The sequence below is a fragment of the Lathamus discolor genome, chromosome 12 (genome assembly GCF_037157495.1).
Source record: "Lathamus discolor isolate bLatDis1 chromosome 12, bLatDis1.hap1, whole genome shotgun sequence".
NCBI lineage: Eukaryota > Metazoa > Chordata > Aves > Psittaciformes > Psittacidae > Lathamus > Lathamus discolor.
Window position 1 is genome coordinate 5,749,327 of NC_088895.1, and position 13,229 is coordinate 5,762,555.

The 13,229-nt window shown below is 39.4% G+C and overlaps 1 protein-coding gene across 2 annotated transcripts in view; it reads right to left on the bottom strand.

Moving 5' to 3' along the window:
* The window catches only part of CLTCL1 (clathrin heavy chain like 1), a 38,590-nt gene that overhangs the window by 24,156 nt on the left and 1,205 nt on the right, over window positions 1-13,229 (bottom strand). For both annotated transcript variants that reach the window (XM_065693161.1, XM_065693160.1), the window contains exons 2-5: window positions 5,892-6,099; window positions 1,487-1,755; window positions 1,051-1,212; window positions 174-287 (exon numbers count right to left, since the gene is read on the bottom strand). In XM_065693161.1, coding sequence (XP_065549233.1) covers window positions 174-287; window positions 1,051-1,212; window positions 1,487-1,755; window positions 5,892-6,099 — 753 coding nt within the window. The remainder of the gene's footprint in view (window positions 1-173; window positions 288-1,050; window positions 1,213-1,486; window positions 1,756-5,891; window positions 6,100-13,229) is intronic.

Consider the following 13,229-nt stretch of genomic DNA (forward strand, 5'->3'; position numbering starts at 1 on the left):
ACGCTATATATTTCTGTTTGAGTTACATTTTAGTGTCCAGGCTACCTCCCACAAATCTATGAACCCTCCCAGAACTAGAAGGAATGACAGCAAAGCTTTAGCAGAAAGCATTCTTTACTATAGACATGGCAGCTACTTGCCAGGTTATAAAGTTCATTGGGTCAAACATTTACCTGCATTGCCACAGGAAAGTCAGTCTGTGCTTCAGGTGGGAAAAACACATCAACAGCTTTCTTAACAAATGGCTGATTTCCAGTAGCTGGCTGACCTACTTCAATTATGTGTAGCTAGGAATAAAAAAAAGTACATGTCACAAGATTGCCTCCAAGTGCAGCCATATGAAAGAAGCTCCTCTCTTCAGATACGCTACCCGGTCACCTGCCACACTTAGCTGATGAATACCTGCCCAATCCTGAACAAAGTCTGGGGAGCTCTGCTCCAGATATTTGTCAGAGGGACAAGTTTTCTGGAACTTGATAAAGTAAAAACCAGGAAAAGATTAAAAAAAAAATGCTTCCTATGAAAGCAAACTATGTTTTTATTCAAGACAACTTGTTCAAGTTGTTTTGAGTGAGACTTGTCCAGCAAAATTGTTGATGAGTTGACAAGACTAGAAAGCTGAAGACATTTTAGTGTTACCTCAGCTCTTCACAGACTGTTACTGAAGTCTACTCAGTTTGATGCAAACAACCTAGCCACAGACCTAAGGCTTTTCTAGTCTCCTTCTGCACTGAATTTAAGATGTAAGAGGCTGCTTAATGACTTCATGCACACAAAAAACCCACATGGGCATAAACGGATGCTTTAGCACCCTGAGCTTAGTTCTCATTGCTTCTACATTTGTTCTTATGTCTAAGTTTCATCAAAGCAACTCAGACTCTTTTTGAAGTTCGTCCTATTGAAAGAAAGCATTTGGATGCTGACCAAATATGCAACACACATGGTTCTCACGCCGTTCTTCACAAGAGCATACACTAAGTTGTGTGATCACTGAAGTTCTATTAGCAGAGTTCTGATACAGCAGAACAGGAAAACAGCTGCAGACTTTACCTTGCCCCCTGCAGGACTCCTCACAGCGAAACAGAAGAGGGTAGAAGGTTTGGCATTTCCCTCTATTTTGAATTCCGCAAAAGCTGCTGCATGGCCCTCTATAGGCTGGGAGACTTTTCTATCAACCGAATACAGCTGCATTGCACCAACCACACGATTTTGCTAGGAAAAAAAAAAAAGAAAAGCCCAAAGAAAAGGTCAGCCTGTAGAGATAAGACTCCAAATGTTTACTGCAAGACTTTTGGGACAGTGAACTAAAAAGCAGTAAATATTTCTCATCCCCTCCTCCAACACTTTAATTGCATTATAGAGCACATTATCCCCACACAAAAGATATTTTTGGTCTACAGAAACCAAAGTTAAACTATAGCAGCTATTAAATGGGCCCAGGGCTCTCCCACTGGTTTTCACTGCATGCTATTTCCAGGTAACTTACCTGTGCTGAAATTCCTATCAGCAGCAGCCATTTTTGGTGTTCATCTGTCCTGTAGTTGATGATTTGGCAGCCCGCAAGACTAGCATGCCTATCAAACATCTTTTGGGGTTGCGATTCTCCCTCCATGCTCCAGTGGTAGACTGCTGTCTCTGTCACCAACGCAACTGTATTCACAGATATCCACTTCCAAAAGATCACTTCCTCTGCCATCGTGTGGGCTTTCATTTTACTTTTCATCTCAATGTTAAAGATCTGAAGTGTTTTCCCAGCTAGTATGACAAAACCCAAGAAACATCAGAATAGATTACCACAATGGCCAGCCTGTAGTCTGCCTATTTACAAGCACCCTGTTTAACCCACTATTCAGTGATGTTACAGGGTTAGTGTCCTGTCACATCCAAGTCTCCTTTGATACTTGAGTCTTACCAGAGAGAACCCCTCCCCACCCCTGAAGCAGAAAAAAAAAAAAAGTCTACTTATGGACACATACATGGACATTCCAACAACTGACAAGCATAGACATTTTAACTATAAGCTGTAGTTAAAAGGCAGTCTAATCTACAGAGCTTGTGTAAACTCTTGTTTAGGTAGCAGCACTGTATGCCAAGTATTGGTGTCTAGTACATGTCATTGAGTATAACTAATGGAAAGAGTATCTCCAGTTTATGTTAATTTAGTGGCTGCTGTAGATGACCTGGACTGAGTCCAATAGCATGAGACTCACAACAGCTCTTGAGATAGCTGAAGACCACAGCTTCCATTCTATTTTTCTGTTGAATGAACTGTGCACTTAACTAGGAGGTGGATGGGCTCTGTACAACAGTAATACAAGTGCCTGTTGAAGAGGAGAATCAAAAGTTCAGAAAGGCTATAGAAACGTTTGGAGCTCTCATTCCAGTTAAAGTTACTGCTTCATGATTTAGCTAACTGTATTGCAGGTTTAAGCTGAACTTCAGTATTCCTTTAAACTACCATCGGCCTTACTCTACTAAGAGTGGACTCAAAACTAATGTTAACTGAACCAACCTATAAAGAATAAGGGACTCTCTTCTTTTTACAAAGTCAAAGTGATGTTTTAGTTCACTGCATATGAGATGGCTGAGCTCTAGAAATATTGTTTTATGTTCACAAGACACCCAACTCAGACTCCTAGAGTATTGGCTTGTAATGCCATTATTTCTATCCACACTTTCAGAAGTGCTTTCCTGGTTAGTAACACTTCTGTCACACTGGTAGATGTTCCTTCTACCGGGAATTAGAAGTGGCTGCTGGCCACTGAGGAAACATTCTCAAGAGATACTAACCCCAAGTTAATATGCACCTTGCACTGCTCTAGTATTTTAACATCATTTATATAGTAAATTGATCATACAAGTTTAATGCAGTGCCAAGAGACAAGGTAAAACTTCAGCACTATCACATAAAACATTTATGTTCTCAGGATTAACTGTATAAAGAACCGTTAACCCAATCAACTATTTCCTAGGACAGCTTGCTAACTTTCCTGGGACAAAACCAGCCTCTTTCTGACCACCTTTCTCTGCACATGCAGTGCCTGTACATAAAAGTGCAATAACCCCAGGGCTAACACCAGCTGTAAACTGATGGTTGGAAACAGCATATTTACTGTATTGGACAATCTGTCCAGCAGTGGACTGGTGCTACCAAGGGATCGATTTTGGCTTCCACAGCATGTAGCCTCACATGCAGAAGGCAGACAAGTAGTTCTGGAAAGGCCCAAATCACCATCTGAACAGGAACACCAGTATATGCATACAGAAATTGTTCTCAAAGTCAGTCTCATGAAAAAGAAGCAGAATGCTTATGATAGTTTTAAAAACATAGAAGAAACTGTTAAGCTACTAAAATGAGCTAAAAGCTCATGCTTGTTCATTTTCTAGACTAAATTTGACTGTCGTGCTTTACATTTGAAAATGGCTTTACAAGATTCAACGGGCAGCTAGCACTGGACGTTGACGGCCATAGGAGCCATAACAATAGTTTAAGTGTAGTAACACAAATTCAAACTTCAGAACTCTAAACTGTAATTAAACTAAAAGAAAATAAAAATAAAAAGTTATTTGTATTAAGAGTAGAGCCTGCTTTAAAGTCATAGTGAGGGCAGGAATAAGTTAGAGTTATATCTACTTGCACATTTCTGAGATAAGAAGCCAGACTCTTACTTAAGTTTTTCTGATCAAGCTACCAGACTGCTCAGACTATTCTCTACAGGTGTAGTCACGTTAGCAGATTTGGGGTTTGAACACTGGCACAAGAATTTACATTCCAGTTCATTGGAGCATAAAGCTTCTCCATTCCACAAATAATGGATGCACCCTTGAGTGTTGCATTCTCCACTTACACCAACTGTGGAGCACTCTCATACAGAGCAAAACAAGAGAACCATGAACAAGACAAGGACAATGTATAAATTTTGGTACACCAGGAGAATGCCACATGCAATCCAGAAACGAAATAGTGCAGACTGTACTTCAGTTTAAATCAAGAACCATTTCATTTCTTTTTTTGAGGGTGGGTTTGTATGTTTATTGCTCAATAATTCTCAAATTATGAGCAATTTCCAATCATGGCACACTGAGTCACAATGTGCAACAGGTTTGACTACTGAAGCCTCAGTCAATCAGCAGGAAAAACTCTGGAGTGACAGACTGACTTAAACCACTTCTTCAGTCCAGTTCACTCTAGTTCTGCTGATTACCATGAGTAACAAGAGTATTCTATGATTCTATGATTTGTTGGGTTTCTCTACTCATCCTCTTTTCTACCCAACCCTCTGGTCATTAGATTAGATTTGGTAAAAGGAGAGATTAAATTTGCAATACGTGACCACACAACTCTGCATGTCAATGTGACATCATTCACTCAACCTTATCTGTTCAGAGGACAGGCTTATTCACTCTGCATGGACAGAACTATATTAATTTTGAACAAGTCTTAACACTGGCAAGAATAAAACTATATTCTTCAAAGCTGATGACAATCCATTTAGTTAGTAGGTTAGTTTTAAAAGGAAACTATATAATCCAGTTTTAAGAGCTAAATGAAGCTCTGCTAGTGTGGGAAGTGCAAGACAAGGCACTTTCCTTGCCAATACAGTTTGTAAAAGGGTTTTAAGATTAAGGACAGTGAACTCTTAACAGAAATGAAGCTTTGTCATTGTTACCTTTACCCACACATCAGGTAAGGCAGTCTTTTGCAAGATGTATAAAAGCATCTTAGCTGAATCACAGATTCAGCTGAAGTTAAACATTAATACACCAGTTCTCCTCTAATGTCAGTATGAGCCTGTGATCAAAACAAGAAGCTACAGGGTTTTTGCCAGTCCTGAGGACAGTTATTTCTTGGACCCTTAAATAATTTCACCATGATTTTTCACAATCCACACACTTATGAAGAAATGAATAGCACACAGGACATGCCAGCAGAGGTCTCTCATAAAAATATTGCAACTTGATTTTGTCTATCAACTGTACTTCCATAATACACACACGCACACACACACACAAACATTAAGAACACACTCCTCTCCTTCACTGTGTACAGTCAATAGCCAAAGCAGCCAAATTGTTAGCAATGAGCCAAAGGAGAACATTTTCACTATAATGCCAGTTGAGGATTAAGATGCCCCAACCTGGCTCTGAAGTGAACTGTCAAATGGCTACCTTAAGTTCAGTACTTTTTATGAGATTAGACCATTCTGTACTACTGAACATGAAATGTCGAAGTTCACTCACCATCTGTTTAGATAAGATGCAAGAAGAAAAGTACACAGTCAGTAACAGTTATTGAGATCAAATAACAGAAGTTGGTCATTCAAGAAAAGAACCTGAGATATATTAAAAATTATTTCTTTGAGCTCAGAGTGTTACTTAAAGGGCATTATCAACACCACAGATACTGGTAAGCAAAGATCTTCCATATGCAAGATATTATGATTGCCAAACTTAACATGCTTCTGCATTCAGGCTTTCACAGTTAGTGGTCATTATGACATTTTGTTTGCAACTGGTAAGCTTCTCCAAAGCTACAAAAAAAGGCCAGAACAGAGCAGAGAGAATGGTTACAGCCCTATTCATCTTCACACATATCTATTATGTTTACGACACTTGTTTAAAGGGAAAGTATACAAGATATTGACCTGGTCCTCAGTGAGAATAGAAGGCTGTATTGCCAGGCCCAAGCATCTCACTCCTACTTGGAAGCAAATCATTCAAAGATTACCGGAATATCCACTGCCAAAAATACAGCATGCAAGTGTAGGCAAGAATTTTTATCTTCACATACAGTCTTCTTAGGAAGTTTACATAAATCTTAAGCTTAAGAGCATACATAAACAGTAATATAGCTACACAGTAGGTTTTGTACTGCAAGAATAATTACTCACCTTTTAGCGCAATTACTTTGGAGGCTGGATTCATGATGGCACTTTCGGCAGAAATCGGACGTCTGATTGGTGTTGTTGGATCACTCATGTCAATTATCACTACTTGTGCCTGCTCTCCCACTTTCTCCCTGATGCAGATGAATTTGTCAGATTCCATTGTTAGGGTACTGAATCCAATGTTTGCTGGGTTAATGCCCAAATTTTGGAGCTAGAAAAACGGGAGAGAGTGCTTTATTATCCCTTCCCATGTTGAAAGCCTAACTCAAGCCTCTACGTTTAAAGTCTCTCCCCCTCAAGGACATGCAAGACTGGCAAATTTCTGTGACAAGAATATATACTACAGAACCAGGATTTACCTTCTGATTCTTTGTTCAAAAGGTAAAGAACTACACAATTCTCATTATTCGAGTCCTAAAGACACTTCAAGTTGTGCTATTGATGCAAACTAAAAGGAGTTTTAACTTGAGCATTTATTGCTTAACCTGGCTTTATTAATATGATGGGCTGTATAGTATCAGTAGCATCACTATTCCTCATCTAGTAAGGCTAGGAAGTTTGATATTAAAAACTTGCTAAGCAGCAGAACTACAACAACATACAGCATCAGTGGGTCTAACTGAAAGAACCAGTTTTCCTTATGCAAGCCACTCCTAGCAACATCATGGAATGAAGCCTACATAGCATGTGTCAAATGGCCTATTTTTACAAGTGGTCTTGCTCTTCTTCCTTCTTAGAATCTAACTCTTACCAGTGAAAGAAAGATGTGTTAAAATAATCAGTGATTCCATGTCTCCCTGCCCAAGACATCATACCATTTGGCCCAACAAAGGCAGAGATTTCAGTGCAGGCCCCCTCCAGCCTTATGTCCAACTCTCCAAACAACTTCTGCTCAATCACATGGCAATAGGTTACATTAAGTCAGTCTTAATGCAACTTAAAGTCATTTTGTGCCAGTGAATAGACTGCCCTAGAAGATGGCTATTTCTTAAACTCATCCTTTTGTGTTACCTTCTTTCCATTCACTTCCAATTTCAGGTTAACAGGAGAAGGTGGCAGTGAATGAGCATCACTGTTTCAATTAGTGTACAGCAAGTCAGATTTACCTATGCAGCACACCCCAGCTTGGTATGTACGCACGCTGCATTTTATAGAACAGTAACTGTGACAAGCCAGAGCACCTGCTTTATGCCCCAGGGCAATGCTTTCCAAGCACAGGAACTGTATCAGCTTCACTGAAGCTTCTGAAGGGATTAACCTACACTGCTTTTTAGTGCAGTGCAAGTGAAAAATGACTGCCCCCAAGGAGACAGGATAGAAACTACCACCAGCATCACTGAGTCATTAGGCTCCTTTTATACATACCACCAGGACATTCATAAAATAGACTAAACAAACCCCTTGGGCAACAAGTCCCATAATGGTGTCACAAGCACTATTTTTGTGTGTTTTGATCCAGCTGATCATGGCTTGTTATGGCTTCTGTAAAGCTACGCACTAAATCATAAACTGGGTATGTAACAGACACCCATAAGTGTGGTATGTCAGGACTGTGTTCAAGAATGCCTCAGGAATTGTTTTGTTTTCTGTTCAGCTTACTAATTAAGTGCTATTTGGCTCAGTAACTGCTAATTTTGACATACTCAAGTTTCAGTAACACAGTACAGGCCAAATGGACATACATGTAAAGTCATTTACTCCCTCCCACGAGTATGTCTCAGCAAAATGGAGACACATTCACCTAACACCTCACTTTACAGGTAAAATACTTCAATACATGCTAGTAAACTTCAGTAGATGCCATTAATTCCAAAAGAGAATCAAAGTTTAGGCACGAGATCATCAGAAGCTGTTTGCAACTAGAGTTCTGAAACAAGTTCACAGGGCATGTGGCTACTACAGGCTTCTTCATCAGTAAGGAAGTAAGTTTCCATATCAAGACAACTCATGAACTTTTCATATGTAATGCAGTAAGTTTTAGTACCCAATAAACATGCAAGGTGTAGTTCCATCAAATTCTGTGACCCTGAACAACAGAGAAATAAATGATGGGCTCTTAATTCCACTGTTCTTGGTTACTGGAGAGTATCAGCTTACTGTGACAAATTACATGTTCACATAGGAGACGCCTGAGCACTTTAATGCTGAGCATGATCTAAGTCCATCTACATATAGAGTACAGTTCATTCTAAGAGACTAATTAAGTGTCACAAGAGTGGGCAGGATATCTAACTGCAGCATAGCCAAGTTCCTAACTTGATTAATCCAAACACTGATGTATTTCCAGAGTACTGAAATTGAAACGGCCTCCTCAAGGTCTCTTCTCAATGACTGTGCTTCAGCTTGACTTACTCGTCAAGAGACAGCCCCTGGCCACTCACTCTGCACGGCAAGAATCGAGGCATTAGTCTACTTGAAGTTTAGCTTTAAGCCCAAGGTTATTCGCTTCAAAATCTGGTCCATGTTAAATAACAACCCTTCGGGTATCTTCACTAAGATAAGCAAGATCTTGCATAAAGTTCTGGTATTAAGATTTCCTGGTTTAGCAGTTATAAAATAAAGCAAAGTTTTCAGAACATGTAATGCTAAATTATGCATAAGTATCATTTCCATCCTTATTGTCAGGCAGTCGGTCACATCTTTTAAAGTCAAAATGTCAGTAGTACCTAAAGGATGGTCATGTGAATACTGCAAGTCTCAGTGAATGATGACAAACTTCACATTTTAGCAGTCTGAAAACACTGAAGACCAATCCTGGCATTAAGAGAGCAGTAAGTATTCTCATCAGATTACATGTGCTCCTACAACATGGAAACAGCATAAGAGGCATATCCCTTATGGTTATAGGTAAGGAGATGAGCAAAACCCCTTTACCACCAAACAAAGGGACATCAGCTAGCAGCACTTCTATCCTGAATGGGACAAAGCTGCCAAGACAATCTGAACTATGTTGTTCTAATGCACTTTCCCCTCTTCCTCAAGCACAGAATTAAGAAAACTTCATTATGGGAGGTTGCAAGCATTTAGCTATGTATCTTAAAAGACCTCAGGTGAAGGAGCTACAGGTTATTACTGGGGTTTGTATATACAAACTAGAGATTTTATTGTTTATTTTCATATAGGAGTGTACATCAGCCCTCTCAATTGCTATTAAACTTTCAGTTTTTATTATGCTTCTTAGGCAAGTAGTATTCTCAAACTAAGGTTGCCTTCTGAAAAGAAAGATTCAGTACCACAAAATAATTCCAAAGACATTTACTATGGAGACAGCCTCTTTCCGTGATTCTACCACACACTATTTTGGGGTAACCCAGTTAAAGCCTACCAAGCACCCTACTGTAAGCCTCACAGTAGAGGAAAGGAAAACATCTTGTTCTACAATGGCCTAATGCCCTCTTATGCCCTAATACCCATTATCTACAGTGTGGAATGATCTTCACTATCAGGCTGAATGAACCAGATACAGATTTTTGCTTCATAGATAACCTAGTATCACTGCAGGCTGGATTAGATACCAAACTTACTTTGAAGCATCTTACAGACACTGACATGGTAAAGATTAACCCAAGTTGTATTACTTGATTCTCAACCTGAATGAAGATGCACAAGTCCTACACTTACGAAATACAACTATTAATCTAAGATTTAGTCTCTCCTCATTCTACTTTACCAGCATGGTACCATTTGTTAAAAAATTATGTTTTCTGTACACAAGAGTGCTACTAAATATTGGCTAATGCATTTCCCTTTCTGTTTAGTGCAGTGAACCAGACTGAGCCAACACAGACCAACTCAAGACACTGATAATACCAGTCTTCAAGATATATTAATTTCTCTACTGGGAAATACTTAAGCCTAACAACTTACTGTCTAATACTGGCACTCCAGTACTTGGGACCTACCATCAGTTAAATGCTGGCATCAGAAGAATTTAAGAACCCCAAGATCTATTGAGTTTTAAGCCCATTAGAAAAGAGTAATGCTTAGACAGAGACTATATGTATCCCATTAAAAGATGCCTGCTTAAAGTTTAGTAAGCACATCTCATTTCAAGCATAATACAACCCAAGATTGCACTAATACAGTCTCTCAGAACTCTTACTCAGGTGACTCTACAGAGTTATAATAATACTGTATAATAATATGCATACAGTGGTTTGATAACCTCTCTCAATAGGCTACCCTCATCTCCTACAGCACCAGTCTTAACAGGTGAAGAAGTATGCAAGAGCTAAAACATGGAAGACCATGAGCTCACAAGTCTTAGTTGCAGTTACAATTAGGCTTTCATCTTAAGTGACAGTTACTCCCTACACAAAAATCTGTTCCTGTATATCTGTGATGAGGATTACATCTATTGAATGAGTCTCCCTACAACCTATAGGGCATTTAAGAGATCCAGTGAGCAAACATGGTATCTTCAACACTAAATAGCTGAATTAAGTCATGATATTTAGCTCTACCATCTGAATACAAGTCCAAGAAGCCATTTACAATTTGCAAATATCCTGAGTGCTTTCAAGTCCACATGTCTAGCCAAAGAAAATTCATGAAAGCCATTACACTTCAGCTCAGTTATGCCTATTGCACAACAGATAGCAATTCTTAACAAGACATCTCTGACTACCCAAACAGAAAGTGGTTTTGTCCAGAAAGTGACAGAGGTAAATCTACATCCTTTATGTTTCAAACCAGGATACCTTAAGCTTCTCAGTGTTGCACCAAGACACATAAAACTTACGTGTCAACAGCATGTCATGCACACAAGCTTTCTGCACATTAGCTGGCTTTGTTCAAGAGCCTGTGTTAGTTACTCAATAGAAAGGAGAACCCTGCCTACAGATCTATGTGTCTATCCATCTAAGGGATGAAATCCCCAACCTAGGAACCTGAGATTTGTATAAGCAAAAGTTTTCCCTGCAGGTAAGCACAGATTTTTGCTAGTGAAGGAAAATAAAAAAAGAGGGCAAAGACAAGCTTTTAAAAACAAATCAATGACTAAGGAAAAGTTTAATTTTAGATCAAGAACACTTTGTACACTGAATTCCAGCAAGTACTGCTTCCAGTCTGCACACCAATGTATTTAGTCTTTTACAGCATTTCCATTGTAAACTACAATCCCTTTGGAAGAGCTCAATCTAGTGAATAATTTATAATTCACTGCTCCAATAGAAGCACTGGAGTTAAGAATATGATTAAATCACAGCAGCTTAAACAGCATGCACTTTTATTTCACTATAGCAGGGTTGCCACATTTGGGACTACTGCAGCTGGTCAGCCACCAGACAGATAAAAACTAAGTCCCTATCCCCCTCCCTTGATAGGGGACTGAACTATAACATACTCTATAGGAAGAATGCGCAATATACAAGTTGTTTATGAATTTGTGAAGACTCATAGCTACAGATTTCACATCTAAAAACAACTATTCAATTGCATTAAACCAGAGCTAAACAAACAGGAAGACCTGAGTTAATTCTCAGCTTGACTACTACTATATCAAATCCTGGATCTTTCTTTTACTGCAGCTATTCTTCATCTCTCACAGGAACTGAATGCACAAGCTGTAACAACTCCAAATTCAATGTGTACTGTTACTGGCAGTCATTCCTCCAGCACAGGCTTGGAGCTACAGTTCAGTCAGAAGGATGATCAACATAAAGCAAAATAAGCTTCACAAGGAATGTAAACAGTCTGCTGGTCCTTCGTACTACTCCAATTTTACATGGCCCAAGATCACTGTTTCATTTTACAACACGTTTATCCACTTCCAGCTACAGGGAGTGGGAGAGGAGTTCAGTATTTAGCACTGCAACTTATGTTTAGTTTCCCTGGAGAGCACTTTCTGCATGCTTCAGTTGTTTTTTCAGTGAAGTACAGCAACTACCTCAAGAAGACTCTGAATTTAAGTGAAATGATGTTTCATCAGCAACAGGCTGAATATGAAATTGAGTAATTATACTGCTAACAGCTCTTCTAACTACTTAATACCATATTAATTAAAATGGCTACAGGTATACGGGCTACACAGATTGACTTACGGTACAGAAAGATTTAATGAAACACAGTACAATTATAAGGAATTGGAATGTTTTTGGATTTAACATCATAAAGCAGTGTAGTTGATGTGTTACACTAATTTTAACTATGACAAACTGTAGCCAAGCCACTTTCTTCAACGTAATGTAGGAAAACAAACAAAAATATTGAGCTGATAAAGCTAAATATGAGTAACAGAGAAACATTATGAAGAGGAGTGCAGGCTTAATGTTTTCATGAATTCCCTACCAGTCAACAATAAGCACCACATATCATTTATTCATTACTCTAGATGCTTACAACACATAATATTAAGTTAGAGCTGATAAAACTGTACTGCAGATACCCAGCCAGAGCAAACACTACAATTCCCACATGCCTCTTATTTTCCTCCCCATTTATCCCACCACATAGAGACAACTGCAGAAGCAGTACTGAGGAGGCTAACTGCATTCCTACTCCCAGCTCCTACTAATCTCAATTTCTCTTTGCTAAGACTACTGCTTTGGAGGTACTACATTCAGACTGGGGGGGAGAAGCAAGAAAAACTGAATCCTGAAGGAGAGTTTACTCCTACATGTTAGCAGCTAGAGTCCCAAGGCCTCTCCTGCTCCTCCATGCTAAGAAAAGTCCCTTAAGCACAGGTTTAGCTCTTTCAATAAGACCAAATTATTTAAGAGCAAAGGCAGGTGGCAGCAAAAAATAGAATATGACTTCAGTACAAATCCCTTGAGAAGCTGCTAGCCCCCCACCCAAAACATAAGTACCACAACACTAACATTGGCAGTGCTGCACAACGCACAACTCCAGCCTTCACAGAAAGAGTCGTTTAACATGCAAAGCAGCATATTACACCCATGGCATATTAAGTGTGATGCTCTCTCATCATTATGGTACAGACTAAACACAATCAGCAGAACTGGTTGTGTCTGCCTGTTTTAAACTGTGAGAACTACATGCTTCCTTCTAAGGAGAGTTTGATGTCAAAACACTTTGATCCCTCGTTTCTTACTCAGCTGCACTGCAGCTCTTAGGAATTCATTCGAGTTTACTACAATCACAGCTATGCTAGGCAGTGGCTGGGGTGGGGAAGCAATGGTATAATTCTGCACTACGTTAAACTCTCTTAACCCATGACAACTCCAAGGAGACAGGAGTGCCTGCTCCCTTGGGCACAGAGGCTCGGTATTTCTGGAGTTTCCCAGTCCTATTCCAGGCTAGGGCTCTTTCCAGAGTGACCAAGACAGTTCTTCCAGTCAAGCAGAAAAACACTTCCAATGGGAGCTGGAAGTGGCAATAAGC